The sequence below is a fragment of the Aspergillus welwitschiae genome (assembly GCF_003344945.1).
Source record: "Aspergillus welwitschiae strain CBS 139.54b unplaced genomic scaffold BDQ94scaffold_15, whole genome shotgun sequence".
In the NCBI taxonomy this organism is placed as follows: Eukaryota; Fungi; Ascomycota; class Eurotiomycetes; order Eurotiales; family Aspergillaceae; genus Aspergillus; species Aspergillus welwitschiae.
Window position 1 is genome coordinate 369,673 of NW_020798709.1, and position 23,318 is coordinate 392,990.

Below are 23,318 nucleotides of genomic sequence, written 5' to 3' on the forward strand. Positions count from 1 at the left end.
TTGGACCGAACGCCAAGACCCGGCAAATCCACTTTTGGCGGCTTTCGTCACCTTCAATCAACCTCCATCGATCGTTTCCCCTCGCCCGTCGCAATCCGCCTGGTTTACCCCGACCTCAATCGCCCCTACCTCTCCGCAGGTTCAATCAATTCCCGGTTTCAATTGCCCTGGAGAATTTTTCCCGCAGATTGAAAAATTGTCTATTCCGCTACCGGTTTCCTTTAACGCCTCCCTCCCGAACATCTCCGCAACGGAAAATCCTTAACAATGTCGACGCCTCAATTCTGGTCCACGCCTCTCCGCTACCTCCGCTGGGCTTCTCACGAACGTCCCGCTATCTTCTACTCCCTTATTATCGGCTCCATGGGCCCCGTTGCCCTCGTCGGATTGCCCCCGCTCAGACGTGCCTTGGGTGACGTTGACCCGGAGACTATCCCCATGTCTTATCCCAGTATGTTGCTGCCCGCTTTCCAATTGTCTTCAATCGATTTGGAATTGCTTTGTCTTGGGAAGCAGTGTATACTAATGTTCTCGCGCCTCGCGATTAATAGTCCCCTCCGGTCCCCGCACATTCCCCAAGGGTTACGATGACGAGTAAATCACCTCACCCGGGATATAACGATATGGAAAGGATAGGGTGGACGGACTGGCGTGACCGACGACTAGCTCTACATTGAATGATGGGCAAAGTGTGACTCCGGCGCCGATAGAATAGAAGAAAGGGAGGCTGTCAATCAACGAGCAAGTATCGGCGGGCCTCGCTTGTCCGGAGGTAGTCTTGATCTGGATTCTGGGTATCTTTTTCCTACGTACATGCGCCCTCCGCCTTCTCCCTGACGGGCATGTTTATACCCTTGTGCTTTTGGTAGGGAGGGGTAAGGTGATGTAGGTGGGGTATGAGATGTGTGTGTGTATTTATTGTATGTGAAAATGGTTACAGAGCGGAGTTCATATAATTTCATCTTTTTTTTATTCATATGTGTTTGTGCTGGTATCTAGAGTGTGGTTTTTGTGGTAAAGAGGAATGATCACGAAATAGATGTGTGATGGCCAGTGGAATCCTGCGTCGACAGAAACATTACTGCGCCCTAAGAAACCACTGAATCTGAAGTACAGGATACAGGAAGAAAATAAACCCCCGAAATTGAGAAACCGAACATAAAACCGAACATGATGGTAAATTGAAACATGAAACCGAACATAGTCAAACAAGGAGACCGAAGTAGTAGTAAAACAAGGAAACCGAAACAGACAAGACAGAATTGAAGTACAGACTAAAAAATACAGACTAGTGTACACAATAAGCAAAAGCCATACCGGTCAGCCATGATGCTAAGTATCATCTCTGTGGCCTTTAACATCGTCAGGAGACTGCATGAAGATAGGGCTCGGATAAGTAACCAACCCATTATCTCCTTCATCCCAATTCTGGGGACATCCCGCGGTCAGTGATTCGACGGCTGGGACCGCTGGTAATTCGGACTCTGTATGCGCCGTCGAATCGTCTTCATCCCACAGAGGCGGGCTGATGAAGCTGTTCACTGAAATGTCGTCGGACAGGTCTGGTTCATGGACGACCGAGGTCACGTCACTCCGGGCCTGAGTAGGGGTGCAATCATGATACCCTTCGGGGGATTTTGTAGAATATGAAGGCAAGGGACGCTCGGTAACTATCGGGGGGATAATTTGAGACGTCTGGACGTTTCGGTTCTCAAATTGGAGATTATCCATGTATAATGCCGGCAAAGCATTGTTCATGGTCTGCAGAAGAGCTACCTCTTCCTGTGCAGCCCTATCTGTCAGCCAAGGAATATCCCGCTGCGTAACTTCGCAGCATGTCAGATAGTGTAATTCTCCCCACACTCCAGGGTTGAACCGCGATCGATTTTCAAGCAGATATGCAACAAGATGTTTTACGGCGTCCTTTATTTGACCGAGCCGGTGTTCCATAACTGCAACCTCGTCTTGTTCAATGGGCAGCAAGACGAGGTGGGCCTCAAGGTCGACCACCTGGAGGTAGGCATTACCGCCAGCATTGATGGCGCGGTAGAACGCCGCTCCGCCATCCAAAGAACGATATGTCTTATGATCAGCTATGGAATTGCATAGCCACTGCCGATAGAAAGCCTTAGCCATCCAGGTGTAGACATCTCTATTCTGTGGATCATCGACGGGATGGTTGAGGATGCTTGTGTCGGTCATCTGCTTATCAAACTGCAGATCTCTGTACTTTCTCTGGCAAATTTCACGGATCGGATCAGAGAGCAAGGCGTGGCCCTCATCCGTTAAATAGTGCCAGCGGCCGACGATGTGGATGACTGACTCTTGATAAACTATGACTGATTTAATTCTCAGTCCCAGGTTCACCCAGCCGATGGGATCATCGGATATGCAACGATAGAGCTCTTGGCCATACCCCTCAAGTGCTGCGCCGAGAAGAGGTAAAATGAAATCATCTGCTTCAATGTCTGTCGCCAGCTCAACAACTCTCCAACTGTTATCCAGAATGTTTCTGGTAGGGCCGTCATCATGCAGAAAAGGAGGTAAGAGATAGAACATCTTGAAAATGTTCTCCCAGCATCTCCGGGTTCTCACAGGCCAGACTGGGATGTAGTCCACAGCCCGAAAGCCTCTGGCTTCGCTCGTGAATTGCTGCGGGACCTGGAAGTGCTCGTTAGAAACCCAGCCGACACAGATATTCTCTGATCGTAAGGAGTCTACTTGCCTGGAGCTGGAAGACCCCAAATTTATGGGCAGCTTCGCCGATAAGATTCAGATTATAGGCGCCTTGATGGTCCATACCCTGGATGTGTTGTAGTGGGTTAATCTCGTTCGGCGGCCCTAGCAGGCTCCTCAGAACTTTGGAGTGTGTGGAGAGTACGTTTAAATGCAAACGGTACACATCCGGGTGGATGGTGAGCTTGACGTCGCCATCAACGTAGTTCGGAAAGTCCAAGACCGGCATTTTGGATGTAACTGATGATGATGATCAGGAACTTGTCGCCAAAGCAGTGCGAGAAGCAGTCTCTGAAAAGGTGCAGGATGGAAATCATGAGCATTTTATAGCGAGGTGGCCTTGTGAACGACGCCGAGAGAATAGAAGTGACTGATTGCATCGTTGCCTTGGACTTGTTCGGTGCTTCACAATATACCAGTCCGGATCTCTGTTATACAATAGTCAAGTGTTATATGGTGAATCAAGTAACAGGGGCCCAAATTCGGTGCGTGTTACGATCAGCAATCACTGGCACAAACTGGAACAAAGGACAGTTGGTGAGGTTGGCTTCTGTGGTAGAAGTTGTATACAAAAGTTGTATACAAGGAAAGGGCCATTCACACCGCATGCCGTCGCAGCTGATACGAATACGCAATCCGTTCCCACGTATTGTATCGGGCTGCACAATGTGCTGAAGGCAACTAAGATAACGTGAAAGCATCATTACAAGCAGATACGGCAAATATTGGAGTCGCGCTGCTTCAGCAAGTGATATTCTATGATTTACATCAATTAGCTTTCTGTGCATAGGATCCAGAATGCCAAGGCATGCAGACAGCCACTTGCAATTGAACAGTGCTTAAGGTGGGAGCAGGCAAGGGGTCAAGTACAAGATAACACACAGGCTTGACTTTGTAAGTCGATTATTAAACCCATAGGTCAATGCGATAACCATAGAAGAACCAGCGAACCACAAAAAAATAACGCCGTATATGCTCATATCTACATATAGCTCGTGAACAGCATCACTGTATGTCATCAAAAGCCCCCGGCTGATATTTTCCTGAAATCAGTTGGCGCTCCATCGGACTGAACATGTAGGAGATGGTCGAAAAACACCGATCGAAGAATGAAGACTGTGGCACAAACGCATGAGGATTCCACGACCAATACACCACAAAATAACCAGACAATGGAAACCAAAACCCAGCAAGGCAGAAGACAGACAAAGCACAGCAATGGCTGGAATTACAACAGACAAAGCCAAAATGCCTCCTCGTAAATCCATCACGTTATAGCTTGGGTCGACCAAGCTTTACACCAAAGAAAAAGACGGCCGTGTGCCTCGCGCAATGGAGCGATAACCAGGCCAGCCAAGAGCGCGAGGCAACGTCTCCATGGACGTTGGGTGGAATGTCAAGAGTATATCAGAGATAAGATGGATGGGTGTCCAGGAGAAATAATATCCGATGGTCCTAGGATGTGGCTCCGGTAGTTGCAAATTGCTTCCGACAAATGATGATGCACGCTTTTCCTTCCGGTCTCATGTTCCTATACGCAAAGAAAGGAAGATTGGTCCTTTAGGGCTCTGAGGATAAGCAGAAGTATGAATATATCTGCAAGATCCCAGGTACAATATAGATTGTTAAGGACAAAAAAGGCTCATAGTATATATGCCCGTAGAAAGCAAACATTGACTTTCTTTACCTAGTCCGGCGAGGGGCTTCCCCGCCTCTGGCTGGTTGTGGCCTATTGCGGTCTGCCGGGGGGTATGATGCCTCAGGAGTGTATCTGGGATCCATTCCTATCCGAGGGTCCGGGGCTGTGGTAGTAGGGTAAGGGATCCCGGTGGTAACTGGAGAATAGTCCTGTTCGGTTTCATAGCCAGGCCCGGGATACCTGGGGGCATTGCTCCTTCCATTCTCATAAACATAGCCAGGGCCATACGTGTATGACGACGGGTGCATCTCCGCAGTCACCGGAGGTTGGCTGGAAGTAGTGTAGGGGATCTGACCACTAGGGTAGGGGTTCGGGGCAGATCCATAGGGTGAATGGTTTGGGCCGGTGTAAGTTGATGCAGGTGGGTACGGGGGACTCTGGGTCGCCTGGTACGATTGTGCATATGGATCCACCACGAATGGCTGAGTCGGAGGAGGTGCTGAGTAGGCAGGCGGAGGGGATGGCCCTCCCTGCTGACGTCCTTCATGAACGGCAGATACTTGGTAGGACGCCGGGGGCATGCTGGGTGCCTGGGAATAGTTTAATTCTTGTTGGTAGCTACCTCTGGGATAGCCCTGGTCAGCCCGACGTAGAACATCGGCCTCCCACCGAGCCGAGTCTTTCTTGAGGTCAGCAATCATTTCCTGCAGCACACGGCCATTCGTTAGTCGGACATTTTCTTTTTTTTTTCGCCTAGGGAAACACCACGGAATAAAAAATCAACATACAGAGGTGAGATTCCGGTAGGCGCGAATGAAATAACCCTGACGACCCTGTTTCCCATCTAGTCAGTAACTGATTCAGCCAGAAGGCATATTCCGCCCATATGTTCGCGTGATTGTTCGTATCATTTTAGAGAATTGCATAGGAAAAGCAGCGGGGCACAGACATTGTGGTTTCCGGGTCTTACGAGCGCATCATTTCCAAGGTAACGGCAAATGTCTGCTTGGATCACCTCCCGGCTGATACCATCGCCAGGAATGAAGTATTCGTTCTGACGCTCCGGGCGCCCCTCATATCCAAGACGGCCAGTCATTTTTGTTTTTGTTTGTTCCAGGATACGGTCTCCAGTAATTAATGTTATTATAGGCAACGGGTCCAAATGGCCAAATGAGGTCCGGGAAATTCAGGAAGAGCCGACGGGTCCAGAGGAAAGTGGTTGCAGGTGGTCTCTTTGGGAAGAGGGGGGTTGATTGAGGGGAAGAAGAAACAGCACGAAGTACAGTTCTATGAGACAGCGTCCGGAAACTCCAAGGCTGAGAAATAAGGCTAATCCGACTTTTGGTTGACACAAGCACACATGCAGAACACGAAAGGCGACTTAGAGAAGAGGTGGAATCCCAGGGTTGGTTATATGGCTCTTGCTCCGAGAGAATAAAAGAAACAAATCCCGGCGAGAGCGTGTCTTGTCCACGGTGGTTGTCAAGGATGGATGCAGGGTATATAAGTCACTTCCAGCATTAAGCAAGTCGCAAACGAAAGAGACAGTAACGTCCTTCAATAGGTCCGGCAGGTGAGGAAGAGACGAGAGTTCAACGTGTGAATGTGAACTTCGGAAAAATTTGGAGAATAATCTCAGGTGAATCAGAGATGAGGGAGATGAGGGAGAAAAAAGGCCTTTATTCTTCTCCTGGATGGAATCTCCGGTTCTTTGGAACAGTGGATGGGTTTCGTTGTTCACTTCAACACTCCCGGACACAGACTCTATTACCTTTCCAACTGGCAGGGAATAACCAAGCCAGAGGGGAAGAGAGGGAAGGAGGGAGGGAGTGAGTGAAGGAAGGGGAGAGAGAGATGGGAGGAATGAGGAAAGAAAGAGGTTTCGGAGTCGGGGGGGTGGAGGGGACGGGAGGAAGAAGGTTTGTATGGGAGGTTACGGCGGCGAAAAGTGAAGGGGGGGAAGAAGAGAGAAAAGGGAAAAAAATGAGACAGCCGGGGAGGGAAAAAAAGATAAGAGGGCAAGAAACCTGCAGGGCGGGCGGCGAAAGAGGAGCAGCGACTAACTAGTCTAGTAAGTTACTGTGTATCTAATGAATGACAAGACACAGGAGAGGAGGCAGAGAGAAGACGACTACTAAGAGAGGAGGGGGGCGGGCAGCCAGTGGGTTTCGGGATGGTGAAGCTGGCCGAGGAGATGATTGGGATGATTGGGCTGTTGGGCCATCTTTGGGCTGCCTGGCCATGTCTGGTGCCACGACTGACTCCACCCAACCCGACGATTAGACCCTCCCCGGCAGCACGATGAGCGCGCGATGACTCCCACTAGAAACTTGCATCGACTAATGAGGCGTAGCCGCCGGGGTCATGGAAGGCGAGGTTGCAGACGATTTTCCTGCCCCTACCCGTGCGGCTTGATTGTGAATACTATTGCTCAAGCAGATGGATGGTCTTATTGCTGATGCAGCTGGGGGGGGGGATGCTGACGCTGACCATGGGTGATGATGATGCGGATGGCGTTCGAGGATCCCCCATTAGGGCGGCGAACTGGTGAGATAATCTTTTTCTATTTTCCATTTTGATCATATCTCTGAATATTAAAATCACATTTAGTTAATGGAGGGAAATGAGTCAGTTAATAGTATTATTATTATTTTCTACCGACATTTAACTAAGTAGTTGAGTAGTGAAGAGCAGTAACCAGTAACAATAACATGAACTCCGCCTCATCTTGTTATTACAAGATGTCTCTAATTCTTATCCTTCATTATGATCATCATTGTGGTCAGTCAGTCCCATAGTTGGGTACTTAAAAGATTCCCTGTTTACTTAGACTTCTACATATTCCCGAAGAATCACGAGCCACGGTTGATTGAACCGCGGAGAAATTCTGCCCGTTTGGGTATCCGGCTATGGATCCATGGATAGCCGCTCTACGGTACTCTGAAATATCATATTATATTATTATAATTGCGGGCAGCTTGGATAGCCTCATTATTGTATGCTCCCATTCAATAGTAAGCTACTAGTTCTCAGCCTGCACAAGTAATGCTTGCTTCCACCCACCAACCAGATGGATGCACGACGGAGAAGAGGAACCTTGCAGTTATTTCAACGGCTCCCCCGGCTCTCGTCGGTCTGCCCAGCTCTTGGATGACTCAGCCACGACTGCACACAAAAAAAGAGATTTATTCCCAGTGGTGCGGAGGACGGAGTACCGGCACAATTATAGTGAACTGTGCATCCATGTTGTTCAATGCGGTGACAGTGATGACAGAAGGCTGCAGTCGAAAATCTTTGCTGCGAGGCATCAAAATGCATTCAGGGAGATGTACGGGGTAGTAGTATATAAGAACCATTCAAAGTTATTGGTTGGATGTTACATTCAAACTGGGCGCTATTGCTTTGTGCGCCTGCACAACCGACAACCTCAAGGCTTCTGCTACCAATTTTCTATCACATATCTTTTCATTGCTGCACATATTGAGTAGTTAGCGGCTGCCTGCCTTACGGAATCACCCCCAGCTTGATCGGCTTGATGGAGGGGGCTGGTAACTAATCAAACCAAAGTACTACAAAGCAAGAGGCTTGCTACGGAACGGCTACTTCCTACTACCCACACAAAACGACGACGGAAGTACTATGTACTACCAACTCCATCGTTAGTCGTAGAGTGCTAGGCACGGAGTCCTCCGTAGCCCAGACAAGGGTTTTTCTCTCACAAATCGGTCGCATCTGGTACCTGCAAGGTAGCAACTAGCTCGCTCACGCAGAGGAGAAAAGTACAACTAGTCGACTGGGTACTTTGTGCTCCCGCTCAATCTGCAGCTAAGGAACCCAAGGATCTGTCGCTGCCGAACCCGTCCTTGTCACAGCCAGTCAAATTGGCGCGCGGGGTGGACACTGCAGGTTGGGCAGGAATGTGTGGTGGCTTTGGGCACTCATCCGCCCGTTTGTGTCCCTGCCACTAATCTTCCATCTCTCTTTTGCCCCTTCTCCACTCAACTTTCCCCCCCCCCCCCCCCCCCAGGAAGGTTAACCCTCCTCACTCCATCATCTCCTCCTTCAGGATCATCCTCGATCCTCCATTCAAGTGGGCTGGGAAGGGCAAACCCATGAATGAAAACTTTCCATTCTTTCCGCCTAGAGCGCGGAATGGGGGTGTTTCTTGTGATGGCTCGCTCGCTTGTTTGGTTCCCGGTGGGAATTTTAATCTTGGTACTAATTTAACGTGGTGACTTGTGAGTCTATCTGACAGGGATCTATATGAAGGCAGCGGAGAAGGAGATGAATCATCCCACTTTGGAATCGAACGAATTGTGGATAACGAAGGATAGAGAAGACTTTTCGGTGTAGAAGAGGGAAAAAAAAAATTATTATTTCAACAAAGAGAAGGGAAATTAGGAATGAATATCAGAAATTGACCAAAAAGCAGCATCTCGTAATTCTCCTTCCACAACTTCGTATCCCTCTTGGGTAGTCCGAACTGTAAGGACAGACTGGAGAGGACGTAGTACGTCTTCGCACCCACAGCCCCCTTCTCCTCCCCATAAAGCAATCTGGCAAGAACACTTGACCATCCTTGGCCAGCTGCATGATCGACCATCTCGGTTCCCTTACAGCAACTGGTCGGATGTTCCTTGATTCGCAACCAACCCCCAGAGATGAACAGCCACCGACTGACCTAACCACTTAACCGGTCTTTGCGGTCTCGAAGCATGCTTCTGGTGGCTTCTGTAACACCATCAGATGCTCCCTGTTGCCTTCTTGGGGTTTTTTAGCTTTGCTTCGCGCGGCTGTCACCCTCCTTCACACAAAACCTCCCATCACGCCAACTGTGTCCGACATGGAGTGTCACACACTTTCCGACCCATTTTCAGAGATTGACAAGGCGTTTTTCCCACCACCGGGGGGGTTACCGTTCCCAATCGTATAGTATAGTATCAGCATGGCGGTGAGACCCCATGTACCAAGTTTGGGGACCCATCCTTTGCTCGAATGATATCCGTCCAAGTGTCTACTTTGTCGCATGGTCTCCATAGTGGCTGCATCAACCCTATCGAGTTCGCAGGTGAAGAAAGAGGCATACATGCTGTAGTGATCATGCATATGCTGGCTGCTCAAATCAGATCACATCTAGTCTCACCGAAGGCTCATGCATTAAGATTGATAGTTTGAAAAGCATGAAGCACCATGAAGATATTGCATTCTCAGACAAAAGAAGTCTGTTTTACAGTCCGCAGGCTTGCAGTCTGGGAAACTCAAAGCTATCGAATGATAGTTTGGCCTTCACAACACTGACTCGACAGCTGTCTTGAGTAAGGACATATCGACGGGCAAGGAATTGGGTGCCCGACACTGTTTGTGTTTGCAATGGGAATATCATGCCAATAACGCTGATGAGGGCCATGTGACCGCCCAAGCTTGAGATCTATTGAGAATTCGAGTGCAATGATATCATCCTTTCATCTGATCAGAGGTTCGCCATGCACCTCATGACTTCAGGTTGACCGTTGGGATGAAATCGGATTTGTTTCAATGAAGACTTTGATTGATGCCTTATTTGTATTAGCTAAATGATCCTTCTTGTATGGTCGGGAACACCCATAAACGCTTTATGTTCCATATAGTCAAATCGTCAGTTGCTACTTTGGTGGTTCGTAAAACGTAAGCAAAGCTAATAAGCAGCATGCGCAAATCCAAGCTTGTAGAGGTGCCTAGTATCATCGAACTAAAACAGTCTTGTTAAGGTCGTCTGGAGCAACCATGCAAATGACCAGAGTGAGGTGAGATCAAGCAAAAGGGAGACATACCAGGACACTCGAAGTGTCGATTAGATTGACTCGATCGCGATGCAGCCGTTCGACAAATCTAAGCTAATCCCTTTCGGGAAGTGGTCTTGCCGAGTCAACGGGTGCAACTTCAGATCATGGCTTCCAACGCGAAGTGCAGCCCGACTTCTACACAGACGAAGGTGTCACATCCAAGATACAGCAATACGATCTCATTTGGTTTGAAGCAACTACTCTACGTTCCGCAATGACTATAGCACTACCCTTTTCAATATGTCACGCTCTTCCCCGGAACCCGTCCCGTCGACTTTTACGTCCGGCGATTCCTTGAAGACCGAATCACGCTACACCTACCGTCACCTACAGCTTCTCCGTCAAAGTTCAACAGCAACCCCTCTGCGAGTAATCGCTCATATTGATCTCGATGCCTTCTACGCACAATGTGAAATGGTACGCCTTAGGACACCCCGCACGGTGCCCTTAGCTGTACGACAATGGGACTCGCTCATTGCGATCAACTATCCGGCACGATCCTTCGGAATAACGAGGATGATATCAGCATCAGAGGCTAAGAAGCTGTGTCCGGAGATTGTCCTACAACATGTGGCCACATTTCGGGAAGGAGAAGGTGGGAAATGGGCATACAGAAACGATGCGTTCAAGCGGATGAATACCGACAAGGTGTGTCTCGATCCATACCGGGCGGAGTCGCGCAAGATCTTGAAGGTGATGAAGGAGGAACTGTCAAGATGGCAAAGAGAGCTAGCTGGTGGCGAACACGGAGCTGGTGCTCAATCTCCCATACAGCACGCTGGTCTTGAGAAAGCTAGCGTTGACGAAGTCTTCATTGACCTGTCATCTCTCGTGCACGGTGTCCTTCTTCAACGGTATCCCGAGCTACGAGCTGAGCTGCAAGGTGATGATCGAGTCACTCCGCTTCCTGTCCCACCTACGACTGCGTTGGAGTGGAACTCGGAGGATTGCTTGGTCGATCTGGATGAGAATGAGACAGAAGTCGATGATCCTGACTGGGATGACATTGCTATGCTGATTGGGTCTGAAATTGTTCGGTCGGTCAGGGCAGCTGTTTGGGATCGGCTCCAATACACTTGCTCTGCGGGTGTTGCGAAGAACAAAATGATGGCAAAACTAGGGAGTTCGTGCAACAAGCCGAACAAGCAGACTATTGTGCGAAATCGTGCTGTACAACGATTCCTCGGTGGCTACAAATTTACAAAGATTAGGATGCTTGGGGGTAAACTTGGTGACCAGGTTACTGCAATGTTTGGAACAGAACAAGTGAGTGACCTTCTAAAGGTGTCGCTGGAGCAATTTCGCGCCAAATTAGATGACGATACTGCTACCTGGCTTTATGGAATCATCCGGGGAGAAGACAAAAGTGAGGTCAATTCGCGGACCCAAATCAAATCGATGCTTTCGGCCAAGTCTTTCAGGCCGAGCATAAATTCCGTTGATCAGGCAGACAAATGGCTTAGTATTTTCGCGGCCGATATCTTTGGCCGCCTTGTTGAGGATGGCGTTCTTGAGCACAAGCGCCGCCCGAAAACAGTTGCCTTGCATCACCGTCAGGGACCTCAGGTTCGCTCCCGTCAAATTCCCATTCCCGGATCAGTACCAATCGATGAAGCATTACTCTTTGAGCTTGGCAAAACACTCTTCCGACAGGTGATGACAGATGGACGCGCATGGCCGTGTGCCAATCTTTCCCTCAGCGTTGGTGGGTTCGAAGACGGTGTCTCGAAGAACCGGGCAATAGACTCTTTCCTCCTTCGGGGTGAACAAGCAAAATCTTCACAACCAAAAAGGGATCTGGTGACTGAAGAGTCGTCGGATGCTCCGCAACCAGATGAGAAACGCAGGAAACTGGAGAACAATGGCATTAAGCGCTTCTTTCTCAAGCCGCCGGAGACTGACCTACAGCCTGACCAGGATGATCCTGAACCAGGAGATATGAAAACTGAAGTTGATGAGCATGCAGGTTCTGTCATGCAGGCCAAGGAGCTCTCTCCTGAGCCGGTAGAGACGTTGCCAGTGGGTTATACCTGCAGTCGCTGCGGGAGCGTTCTACCAGAGCATGAGAAGGGCGAGCATGATGATTGGCACTTTGCCAAAGACCTGGCAGATGAAGAACGACAGGCATCCAACGGCCCTCAGCAGGCTCCAGTGCCCGGAAACAGACCCGGAGCATCTAATGCTCGTAATAAGGTCAATCGTAGCAATCGGGGTAAGCCAGAAAGGGGGCAGACTCGTCTTAGATTTGGATAAGACCCAAACTTTTATGTAGCGAAATACCAAATCATATATAAATCTAGATCAAGTACAGCCAGGATCCTTTACAAAGTATTTGAAGAATTGCACGCTGTGCATGTGGTTCTAGGTTCAAGGTACCAGTGACCATTGCACAATATATAAGCGAGCCACGAAATGGATTTACTCGCAGAGTCAATAATCAACATCAATTGTGTTTAGCATATCATCCAAATAAAGAAGATAGAAAGTAATTGGGTGCCAGCATCGCCAATCATCGATTAAATTTACTCTGCTTTATATGAGGCGATGAATAATAGTATGTCATCATAGCAGTCTCATTCAGCCAACAATATACAAACCCGCCAGCTGAACCACGGTTCCACGACTTTGCTAGGCTTTCTCGATACTTAGTACCACTACATCATTTCCACATGGCTTGAAGATCTATACACGCCATTTGAATCATTCCACCACCTCAAAGGATAATGTGGTGGCTCGTATCCAACGAGCCTTGGGGAGATTCTCGGGCAGAGAACCCGTGCTGCAGCATGACATCAGCCGACTCAGCCGCGGGGTCGCTTCCAGGCTGGACTCGCTCGGATGCCTATCATCTTGCAACCAGAGATTTTCCATCACTGACATAATAGGACTAACGTTATTGTCAGGCTTATTATCCTACGGTGGGATGACTTGATCGTCTTCTGCTAGTGCCGTGCTTCTGTCGCATAGCAGCTGGTCCTGCCTCCTGCCTGCTTCGTCACACATACAGCTGCTGCTTAGGAACGTCGCACACCAGCCTTAACTGCCTGGTGAGAACCTGCTGTCTATCCTTTACAATTCGCGTTTTGAGAACTTCTTCTCGCGGACATATATTTACCCATTGTGGCCCTTCCTTTGTTCTTAACGACACAACATGCCTCGACGAGGTCGTGCTCGCGAGTACGATGAGGAAGACATGTACGAAGTTGAGCGTGATGTGTATCCACGACGAGGCAGGGATGAGCGCTTTTTTGAGGAGGAGGATATAAGATACAAGCGTCGAGGCTCAGAGGGACTACCGCTTGACAAGCTCGAACGCTTGCACCTTGAAGCACAAAGGAAACCTGAAATGATACGCGAGGCTCATGGCTATCCCCGTGATTTAGCGCCACCAATCTTAAGACGCGAGCCAGAAGACCTTGAACTACCTCCTCGTGAGAGACCGCGCCGCTTGAAAAAAGACTGGGAGGAACAACCGCCTCTCCGCGGACGGCCCCGTTCGAGGGAACGGGATATAGAGGAAGAGATCATGTTTCGCGAGGAAACAGACCGAAGGTACTCTGATAGCGAGTCCGACGGTGATATCGTTGTTGTACCGAGAAAAGAACGGCCGGTGCATCGACGCAGGTACGAGATTCCAGAGGCCCCACCCAAACCACGCAGTCGGAGTCTTCTGGAGGAAAGAAGATTGCGCGAGCTGGATTACAAGCAAGATGACGTGCGGCTTCGAAGGCCCGATGTGAAGGAATACCATAGAGGGCACCGCAGTGGCCCTTTCTATGAGAGATCATCACATTCGCGACACAGGCACAGATCACACCGTCACAAAAGCATAGATGATGCCGACGACGAGCTTGATGAAGAGGTCGATGAGGAGGAAGTCTCGTTCTGGGATCCTAGGGAAAGAAGACCTGAAAGGAGTGTGGAGGACAAGGAGGTTATTTTTGAAAGACGGGAAAAGTCGTCATCTCCGGAAATTGCAATTCCGAGAGTGCCATCGCCGGGGCATGGTAGACCCATTCGTGATGGTAAGAGTCGTTTCCTTCCCAATGTGATCCATCATTGCTCATTCACATTCATTCGTAGGCTATAGAACAAAGCCTAGCATGTCTCGAGCTCATAGCCCTGAGATTACACTCACAGAAGCAGAGTTTCGCGAACGGTATGTCTGGACAAGCTGTATCTTCAACTATAAGCCGCTCACTCTTGGATAGTGAGAGACGCCGGAAAGGACGAATGGACAAGGAAGAGGTCCTCATTCTTCGACGAGAGGAAGAGGAATTCCCCCAACCTCGGCGGGAAAAGGTTGTACCTATTGACCCTCCCAGGCCTAGGTCAATGGAGCGCGAAACGGAAAGGCTCACAGTGATACGGCGGGATGGTAGCCGGGAATCGCTCGTCGAAGAAAAATTCGAAGAAGAGGATTTCTACAGGCTCCGTGGGCATCGCACTCCTCCTAGGAAGGACCTTAAAGCCGTGGAAGAGCTGGATATTATCAGAGCTGCACCCAAGGAAGAGAAACGGACTGAGATAGTAACTCAAGAAATCAAGCCTCCACGATACGCAGATCGTGAGTCTAAGCTTGTTGTTAAAGACGTGAAAGAGTCTGACGATATCCCGGAACGACAACTTGGGCGAATAGGACGACGATACGTTGGGCTCAAAGACCGTCGTGACGGCCTTTGGACAGAAATTACGAAGGACCTGATAGTGAGAGAGGCCCTTGAGCGGTCTGGCTATGAGTATGAGGAGACCGAGTCCTTCTATTACATATTTTCCTACCTCGAGCAGGCATGTTTCACTTTTCTTTGTGTGCCACTTGTCTATCCCCTACTGACAGACCTGCATAGAACGACGTCGACGCACTGATTGAGCGCTCGGAAGAGATTCGGCGTGCACGCCGTCGTCGAATTCAAGAGATCCACCGTGAGCGAGCATCTCTGCCTCGTGTAGCTGCTCCTCCTCCACCACCTCTGATACCTGCAGCGGACAAAGCAGCGCCCCTGCTTCTCGACAACCAACCACCACCTCCCCGCTTCGTTCGGGATGAGCGGAGAAAGAAGGAGCGGGATCTGGTCGTCGAGGGCAACCGCTGGAGGGGCCCTCAGCGCCCAGGGCGGTGGTGAAACAGCGGACTTTTTTGTTGGACTTATACTACAGCTCCAATATACCCTGATCGGATGCAGACCCGAGTCTGTTTTGATTCTCAGAAACCCATGTTTCTGCTATTGTCGGGCTCCAGACCACACCATGCTTGTCTATATACCCCCATCTTGGATGAAGCAGTACATGAATAGTATCTACCTCGCTTGCTTACTTGCTAACTAAACCACCTAAACCCAAAGACAGTAATCCATAAACAAGAGGAACAACAAAACAAGTAATCAAAGGAACCAACAACAGCCCCAACCCACTAAGCAATCAAATCAACCAACACAATTGCACCGCTGCTGCTGCTGTTGCTGCGCCTCACCCACAACAACGAGCCGAATCAAGCCAAGCCACGCCAACGACAACAACAACAGCTGTAGCAGCAACAGCAACAGCAACAGTAATAGCCCCAATCCATCCTTCGCTTGCAACTCGTCTACCAGAAGAAATAGATTAAATCGAAAGAAAAAGGAAAGCAAAGCAAAGCAAATACCCAAATCAGCCTCACAACCCGTCCATGCAGCTGCCATGCATACATACATACATACATACAGAGTACACACATACTGTATCTGTGTGTATCTACAGGGATGGAAAAGTAACATATATTCTTTTAAGTGCCTGATGTTTCAGAATTTCGGGGATTCCGCCCTCATCTAATTTGACGAGTCACATATGATTTTTTTTCTGCTTTACTGTGGGATGTATTACTTGGTATGGTATGTTGTTTGTTTGTGTGTGAGTGTGTGTGTGTGTGTGTTTGGCTTGTCGTTTGGTTTCTCAAAAAGGTGAGTGATAATGAGAGGGTTCATGTGACATGCCTATTTCTTATTAATTTTCTGAGTGAATGATGCTATTTAGGGATGATGTATAACTACTTAGCTATAGGGCTCTGTTTTGCTCTGACCCTACTGTTAGGATGAAAGTATAGTAGTTCTAAATATGTCGTGTCGTCAGTGCACTGTGTGTATGTGTGTGTAGTACGACGAGTATCTCATGAGTAGATAGTACAGCTATAAATAACCCCATATGAATCGGGTAGATGCTGCATACTGTGAATAGTAGCTAGGTACGGAGTATAGGATCAAGTGACAGCTATGAATCCACTTTCTTAGTAGGTCCGAGAGTTATTCTTGACTGGTCTGTAAGATAGTAAATAGTAAATAGCGAGGCAGCCCTTCCGGGCTCCATCGTAGGGGAATGAAAAGGTGGTGCTGCTATTGTTTACCGTTGACCAAAATTAGGACCGGACGGAGGAAATTGCCAGGAGATGAAAAATACGCCGCTAGAGTAAATTAAGTGTCCACCAAAGGGATGGCCAATGTGCTACTATTTTTGTATGGGTGGACTCGTAGATTGATTGTTGTTTGTGCTTGGGTCTTTGTTGTCTATCTAATTTCTTTTTGTTGTGATAGAATGGGAGTAGAGTGTTGTTTGTTTATTATTGAACCATCTAGCAATGCTAGAAAGCTCTTTCTACTCAGTTTCCCAACCTAACACAACACGGAACCAGGAGGTGCGAGAAGAAAAAGATGCCTGCTGACTGAAAGTGAGAGTAACTACTTTTAGTTAGTAGGACCGCGCCCCGCTTACGAATCACGGATCGGCATGTGACTAATCAGCTCACGCCCTGGATTCCGTTCCGGTTTTTGCTTCGCTCCTCCCTTCAGCCACATTGCTTCGGCGGGAAGAGCGATCATCGTGATGGAGTCCTCCACATGGAGTAGGTGATACCAAATGCCGATATTAAGGATAGTGCGATGGGCACTGGGCTGACTACGGCCCGGCAATTTCTGTTTGTGTGTGTGTGTGTGTGTGTGATTTGGTAACCAGGCTGACATTGCGATAGTCCGATCGTGTCCCGGGTTGTTTCTGATGCTACACCAGCCACACTTGGTTTCCATGGTTCACTGGCACACTATGTCCCTTAGTACCTCGATATCAATGCTATCAACCCCCCTTGCGGATGGCTTCACAGATAAGGCTAGCGATCTGGCTGTCGCCCGGTCGGCATTTCCGTAGTTCCCGTGAGGGTGCCCCTTCATATCTGCCTGGAAGGCTAAGGACGGAGGGCATTCCGCTGCGAGTCAATCCTGGGCGGCCGAGTTGTTCAGCTGTTCAGCTGCTCATGCCATCATCATGCGGCTCCATCAGGAAAAGGAATAGTCTGTCTTCCGATCGACCGTATAGTGGAAGTACAGGGTACAGATAGACGGTCCACCATAGGTGACCCGGGCGAGCGCTGAACGTGCCCCGCCATGTAGACAGACAGTAGTCCAACTGCAAACCATATGACCGGGAGTTTTGACTCGGTCAAACACACCATAATATAGTAGTGCGATAGGAAGGTAGAACCTGAAAGGCGGGGTTTCAGAAATTTAAGTTACTGGCGTCATCCTCGCATCGCCTGTCCGTGTAGATGGGCTTTGCACAGCTCATTGGCCAGACGAAGAAAATGCCAATAGCTTAGCACTATCGACGGTGCAGTAGTTTAGTGCAACTCCAGGGATATGGATGCATGTCCGGCACCAAGCAAGAATGTGTCTAGCGCGTTATCATTTTACTGTTCCGTGCCGTTAGTACAACCGGAAACAATGCCATGGAAGGTCGGGCTCTTAATCGCTCCAAGACAATGCTCAAGTCGATAGAGATCATCGCCAGTCTCTTCATTTCTCTGCCACAAGTATTTTTCTCTGGTGTGGCTCAGACAAGGCGATCTCAGGGCCTGAGTGGTGATGAGGCTTGCTGACAGGGGCAAAGAATTACGCGAGGGCCGTGGACACCATATCATGTATATATCGCAGTAGGACCCAACGATGATCGATCGCAAGGCTTGGATTCCCTTCGAAACTCAACCGAATATTGTCGATCTTCTCTCATCATCGTTCCTGGCAATAGGAGACACGCCTCGATATATTAGAGTAGCGATTGATGCGATCGTTTCATGATCCTGGCGATGAAGCCGCAGGGTGCAATGCAACAAATTCTCCGTGCTACCTCGCAGGGAGTGAGTGCAGTGATGCCGATACCTTGCTGCAAGCAACAGAAGTACGGAGGAAGAGAGCAGCAACACCTTGCTGCCTAGCTCCGGAGGGAGCCCGTCGGTCCCATGCCACCTGTTTACAGGACTAAATCACGCCCGAAGCTCTTCACCGGAAGAATACTTTGGCTCCCACGATGATGGGCCGAGTCAAGTCAAGGATGTATGTAATCATGATGCCGGATGGCAGCATCTAAGCGACATGGTGGTTTGTGAGTTTGTGATGGTGCAAAGCTTGTATGGCAGCGATCCCAGACGAGCATCCAATTGCAGGGCGTGCCTGCGCCATGACACGAGGTTTCCTAACCGTGGAAGGAGCTGGAGATGCGACCACATGATTTGTCACTACTGCCTAAGCAGTTGGTTTCGATTAACTTACTAGCAGTAAGTTAGTTAGGTGGTAACTGTGGTTAACTAAGACCTGGATCTGACCAACTTTCGGATATCCGTGGTTCCTACGGTGGACATCCTTGGGAAAGCACACGGGATAGGCCGGCTGAAACCGTCGGTCCACTGGTTATCTCCTTTCTCCAGGGAGATAAATATCCAAGTTAACAACTTCACCTTGACCCTTCCTTACCTTGGAGATTCGACTTCGTTCCAGCCACGGCCAGACCAACAGAGACGCGACAGGGCCAAGCCCAGAGGCAGCGGAATAATTTACATCATACGCGGGAATCGGGTCTGCGCACCACCGATCCTGCCTTCTAGACCTCTCCTTCCTGCCGGGTTGCAACTCCACTTGCTGCGGATTCTAAGACCAGGAGTTGTCCTGTGCGGTGGCGAGTGCCGTATGATTTGTTTGTTACGTATCTTACCTTGCATCGGGTTTGTTACTGTACAGTCCAGTCTGTATCTTGCATCTTTACTTGACTAGCCCAGAATAGTCCTAGTCTACTATCGCAAGCTAGACACTAAAATAGTCATCATCTCCTGGAATTGTTTACCCCCACCTTTAGTTTGGTAGCTACTTACAGTGACGGAGTGACTTGTTCTTCCTTCCTTCTCAATACTAGGCAGCGACTTGTTGTCACTGGTTTTCTTTTTTCACATCCCATATGAAACAAAATTCACTAATTTTTTAGAAACAAAATTAATTATTAGCAATTCAAATAGCATGTCTATCCTCGAGGCAGAATCAATGGTGACTGCCTACGTATCAGGTACGACGACAGCTACACCGGGCCACGCAGTGCTGGCCCAGCCACAACCAATCAACGGTTCAGGATCTGCGGCCGTGGCCCTGTCTCAAACGCTGAATACCTGGCTCGGTTACAAAGTGGCTGAACCGGTAGATCCATTTTCCTTGGGTACGCTGTAAATGTAATATCCAACATCGATGCCCGCCCACTTGGCTGCTCCATATCTACGGTCGGGGCCTCTCCCTCACCCAGCCAGTAACACTTCACACAGAAGCTTCTCAAGTGCCCGTCCGCTGTGTCAGACAAAGTGACGCAGGCAAGAAAATAGGCAGCTAGTCCCCTCCTGGTTGGCTTGGTACCGGAAACCCGATCCAAGTAAGCTACAGTAGGCAAGGAAGGAGAATAAGCAACTAAAACCAGAATGTGTATCTCTCTGGGATGGGAGGATCGCGGCCCCATGCAAAGGATAGATAGTGGTTTCAGACTAGGATTGCGTTGGTCCTGAGTTTAGAATTTACAGGAAGCAGATACATACACACCATACAGTAGGCACACTACTACATGCCACTGACCACAAAGATAGAGTTTGCCTTCTTTAATAAGAATTGTTTCGTTTCCTTTGATCGGGTCACTTTAAAGGGTGCTCAACACCTCTCGAATTCTAAAGTTTTGTTTGCATGACTGACTGATTGTCCTGCTCATTCTTTATGTGTTTGTGTTTTAATTCATCACTCTCGCTATCTTCCACTCTTCCTGCCTTACTCGTCCCCCCCTTAAAAGACATTCTACGGTGGGCTTCGTTGACCTTTGCAAATATTTTCTCTTCTTTTAACGTGGTGGCGCCATACCGTAAGCATACTGTAGGAGACTCCTAGCAGATCGGAATTTGTATTTTGTCCACGTACGAGTGTAGACCGATTCTTACCAAATACGTGAATTCGGGACAGGAGCGTCAGCTTGTCCACATGGGGATAATAGTTACCACTGACTGGGGGCGAGAGTGTGAATAAGATAGTGCGGACCAAATTCCTCCTGGTGAAAGGTGAACACAGGGTCTCTATTCCCCGTGAGCGTGTCATACACGTTGGCGGAAACCTTTTTAGAGTGCTTGGTGGCATCCTAGCAGATCCCCTCATAAAGACCGAGAGAGAAATGCTTGACTCCAGCCCCTCCAAAAGAAAAAGTGTATCCGGGTGTACCAAAGCACAAAATCGGCTGGTAACAGGTAAAAGCGACGGGAGGAATACTCCGTACAGCGACGCGTATGGACCCGACGGTTGGTCAGCCCGCTAGACCCGATGCGGGCAGCGGCCCACTGCAAAGCGGGTAAGCCGGATTTTTATTTTTATTCTTTTTTCCTCTTGTTTTCTTTTTCCCCATACTTCATACATAATTAGTACCGTTACCTTCCTTTCCATTTCACCATGATATACCACCTCCTCTTTCTCTCGCTCTGCTGCTACTCGCACCCACGGAGAACGTACTCCGAGCGATATTTTACTTACTGACCTGGCCCCAATTATTTAAAATTTCCAGGTGCAGGTTTCTAGAACGGTTACTGCCAGTGGCCACGCTGGTGTGGAACATCGGGACTGGGCCAGCCTGATTCCGTTTCGGTACTCGCATTTTACTCAACTCTTCCTTACCACTACGGCCTCTCCCACTTGCAGGCTTCCCGTTGGCGTCGCCGTAGTCTAATCCACCTCTCCTCCTCATCCATTCCCATCCCCTCGGGCCTGCTCGACTCACCCCGAGAAGATTTGTCTTTCTCTGACCTCAATTGTGTCTTTCTCTATTCCCTCTCCTCTACTATACTTCTCCCCCCCCTTTCTACCTTTCACTTCACCTGCGCCCTGGACGCACACCACCCCCTCGTTCTCGCCATTCACACTCCTCCCCTAGTCTTGGTTGGAGGGGATGATGCCGATTACTTTCTAATACTACCGGCACTGTGTTGATCCCGTATTCCCTCCAATGTCTGGTTCGGCGTTCCCTCGCAGTTGAATACGCCCCTTTATTGAACCGGCTCATTTTTCATCATTCTTGATCCGACACCAAATTCGTCCATCTGGCTCTCTGGTATGTACTGATTCGGAGTCGAGCTTGCGAAGTTATCGTTGGGAGGTCCGTGGCTGATCGGCATCAGCTATCTTCGGTCTACCTACACACCTGCGGGACGTCTACCCGAATCTCTGTCGTTATAGTACTCGCTTTGGGCACGGGCCTGACGGATCAATTGTTCGACGTGCGGGCTATAGCAGCGGTCTGGATTTCGCCAGCCATTCTAATACACTCGACAAATCTTTAGACCCGTCGGTGGGGAGTTCGGCCATCTTTGCAAGACACCTCCATCAAGTGGGAGCGTGGACCAATCGAATCCGGCATCGAAGCCACCTTATAATTCCCATTCGCTCGCACACCATCGTTGAAAACGCCAGGAGCTAGTCAACGAGTACGGTCGGAATATTCGCCATGCGGGCCGACTTCCTTCTTCCACCATTGCTTGGTGTGATTGCCTTGCTTGCTTGGCCTGTGTCGGTCGCATCCTCTCTTACCTATTGTTCTTCGGCAAATACAGGCTCCTCGCAGGCAGCAAGTATGTGATACTCGTGCGTTATCATCCTACGGTCACTAACCTCACGCAGACGAAAGTACCTACCAGTCCAATGGTCTTTGCGAGGACCACTGCAGCAACTATGCGTTTGGAATCCTTCAAGGGTACGACTGCTGGTGCTCGAACATTGTTCCCAATGAGGCGACCAACGTGAACGTTTCGCAGTGTAGCCAGGATTGTCCTGGTTACCCCGATGATAGCTGTGGAAGTACTTCGAAGGGCCTTTACGGTTACGTTGCGATCGTTGGACAACAGCCGTCCGGAACAGCGACCGTCTCTACGACATCGACATCTTCTACCTCGGTCAGTAGAGCCCTTTCCTACTCGTTCGGAGTCTTGTGGTCGTGAATTGCGCACTGCCAATGTCTGGAGTCGCCAGGCATGCTAGTCTTCTATGGCTGGACGTTCCCCGCATGGACCGTTTCTCTGGCACAGCGAACAAGCTTGTTGACAGTGTTGCTATCAACTGTGCCATGGCTGCTTCGATCGCTGAAGTGCGCAATGACCTGCCAAGCCTCAATGCTTATGATACTGACCAGGACTGACCTTTTCTAGACATCTTCATCATCTGAAACTACTGCCGCTACTACGACGGGAGAATCTGTGGCGGTCACAACCGACTCTGGTGTGGTCAAAACGGTCACAATTCCCGCTGCCACAAAAGCAACTTCAACGTCTGCAGCGGACAACCTTTCATCCGCAAAGAGTGACAACAACTCTGGAATGAGCTCGGGTACCATCGCTGGTGTCGTGGTAGGCTCCGTTGGTGGTGCACTCGCCATCCTAGCCCTGATATTCGTGTTGTTCTTCGCGAAACGCAAATCGCGGTCGAACAGCCCAGATCCAAGTGTACAGTCCATCCTGCTGGATGGAAGACAAAGCAAAGGCTCACAGATGAGTTTTATGAAGGGCATGTTTTCCGACAATCATAGTCATACCTTGTCTGCTGGGTCCGCTGCCAGCCGCTTGCCGACGTTTACGGACAACCGCATGAAAACCGATACCGTTCTCTACGCGAATGGCCGCCGAGATAGCGATGTGTCACTCCAGGATAATGAAGATTATTCTCGGCCTGTGTTGCGGGTCAGTCCCCATGTTTCCTTTCCGTGATGCCGGGTATTCAAACGCTAACACGTGACGCAGCTCACGAACCCCGACTAACGGTTGGGTGTCGCAG

General features: G+C 49.4%; 10 protein-coding genes across 10 annotated transcripts; 5 read left to right on the top strand and 5 right to left on the bottom strand.

Annotated features, from left to right (window-relative positions):
- Window positions 1–267: 267 nt before the first annotated feature.
- On the top strand, window positions 268–598 carry BDQ94DRAFT_170186 (NADH:ubiquinone oxidoreductase subunit NDUFA3; the record flags this gene model as incomplete). Its single annotated transcript, XM_026771434.1, has 2 exons — window positions 268–451; window positions 552–598. 2 exons carry the CDS (start codon window positions 268–270, stop codon window positions 596–598), a joined length of 231 nt encoding a protein of 76 aa, XP_026626599.1.
- A 641-nt stretch (window positions 599–1,239) lies between these two features.
- BDQ94DRAFT_178611 (uncharacterized protein) lies at window positions 1,240–2,965 on the bottom strand (the record flags this gene model as incomplete). The annotated part of the gene is made up of 2 exons (XM_026773160.1): window positions 1,240–2,661; window positions 2,726–2,965. The coding sequence occupies 2 exons, from the start codon at window positions 2,963–2,965 to the stop codon at window positions 1,333–1,335; spliced, it is 1,569 nt and encodes a 522-aa protein (XP_026626600.1). The 3' UTR covers window positions 1,240–1,332.
- Window positions 2,966–4,211: 1,246 nt separating this feature from the next.
- On the bottom strand, window positions 4,212–5,850 carry BDQ94DRAFT_31123 (putative transcription factor RfeG). The gene is made up of 3 exons (XM_026775464.1): window positions 5,325–5,850; window positions 5,164–5,208; window positions 4,212–5,079 (listed from the first exon to the last, which is right to left on the bottom strand). The coding sequence occupies exons 1-3, from the start codon at window positions 5,469–5,471 to the stop codon at window positions 4,420–4,422; spliced, it is 852 nt and encodes a 283-aa protein (XP_026626601.1). The 5' UTR covers window positions 5,472–5,850; the 3' UTR covers window positions 4,212–4,419.
- Window positions 5,851–6,864: 1,014 nt separating this feature from the next.
- BDQ94DRAFT_143363 (uncharacterized protein) lies at window positions 6,865–8,346 on the top strand. Its single transcript, XM_026766216.1, has 2 exons — window positions 6,865–6,922; window positions 6,986–8,346. Exon 2 carries the CDS (start codon window positions 7,450–7,452, stop codon window positions 7,861–7,863), a length of 414 nt encoding a protein of 137 aa, XP_026626602.1. The 5' UTR covers window positions 6,865–6,922; window positions 6,986–7,449; the 3' UTR covers window positions 7,864–8,346.
- A 1,980-nt stretch (window positions 8,347–10,326) lies between these two features.
- Window positions 10,327–12,689, top strand: BDQ94DRAFT_143365 (DNA-directed DNA polymerase eta). Its single transcript, XM_026766217.1, has one exon. It carries the CDS (start codon window positions 10,438–10,440, stop codon window positions 12,448–12,450), a length of 2,013 nt encoding a protein of 670 aa, XP_026626603.1. The 5' UTR covers window positions 10,327–10,437; the 3' UTR covers window positions 12,451–12,689.
- A 659-nt stretch (window positions 12,690–13,348) lies between these two features.
- BDQ94DRAFT_170190 (uncharacterized protein) lies at window positions 13,349–15,320 on the top strand (the record flags this gene model as incomplete). The annotated part of the gene is made up of 4 exons (XM_026771435.1): window positions 13,349–14,222; window positions 14,281–14,356; window positions 14,409–14,904; window positions 15,045–15,320. 4 exons carry the CDS (start codon window positions 13,349–13,351, stop codon window positions 15,318–15,320), a joined length of 1,722 nt encoding a protein of 573 aa, XP_026626604.1.
- Window positions 15,321–16,934: 1,614 nt separating this feature from the next.
- On the bottom strand, window positions 16,935–17,728 carry BDQ94DRAFT_143370 (uncharacterized protein; the record flags this gene model as incomplete). The annotated part of the gene is made up of 2 exons (XM_026766218.1): window positions 17,195–17,728; window positions 16,935–17,146 (listed from the first exon to the last, which is right to left on the bottom strand). The coding sequence occupies exons 1-2, from the start codon at window positions 17,247–17,249 to the stop codon at window positions 16,935–16,937; spliced, it is 267 nt and encodes an 88-aa protein (XP_026626605.1). The 5' UTR covers window positions 17,250–17,728.
- BDQ94DRAFT_143373 (uncharacterized protein) lies at window positions 17,722–18,167 on the bottom strand. The gene has a single exon (XM_026766219.1). It carries the CDS (start codon window positions 18,134–18,136, stop codon window positions 17,906–17,908), a length of 231 nt encoding a protein of 76 aa, XP_026626606.1. The 5' UTR covers window positions 18,137–18,167; the 3' UTR covers window positions 17,722–17,905.
- A 1,513-nt stretch (window positions 18,168–19,680) lies between these two features.
- Window positions 19,681–20,713, bottom strand: BDQ94DRAFT_143376 (uncharacterized protein). The gene has a single exon (XM_026766220.1). It carries the CDS (start codon window positions 20,661–20,663, stop codon window positions 20,313–20,315), a length of 351 nt encoding a protein of 116 aa, XP_026626607.1. The 5' UTR covers window positions 20,664–20,713; the 3' UTR covers window positions 19,681–20,312.
- Window positions 20,714–21,999: 1,286 nt separating this feature from the next.
- On the top strand, window positions 22,000–23,302 carry BDQ94DRAFT_170191 (WSC domain-containing protein; the record flags this gene model as incomplete). The annotated part of the gene is made up of 5 exons (XM_026771436.1): window positions 22,000–22,123; window positions 22,173–22,448; window positions 22,514–22,635; window positions 22,697–23,224; window positions 23,285–23,302. The coding sequence occupies 5 exons, from the start codon at window positions 22,000–22,002 to the stop codon at window positions 23,300–23,302; spliced, it is 1,068 nt and encodes a 355-aa protein (XP_026626608.1).
- Window positions 23,303–23,318: the final 16 nt, after the last annotated feature.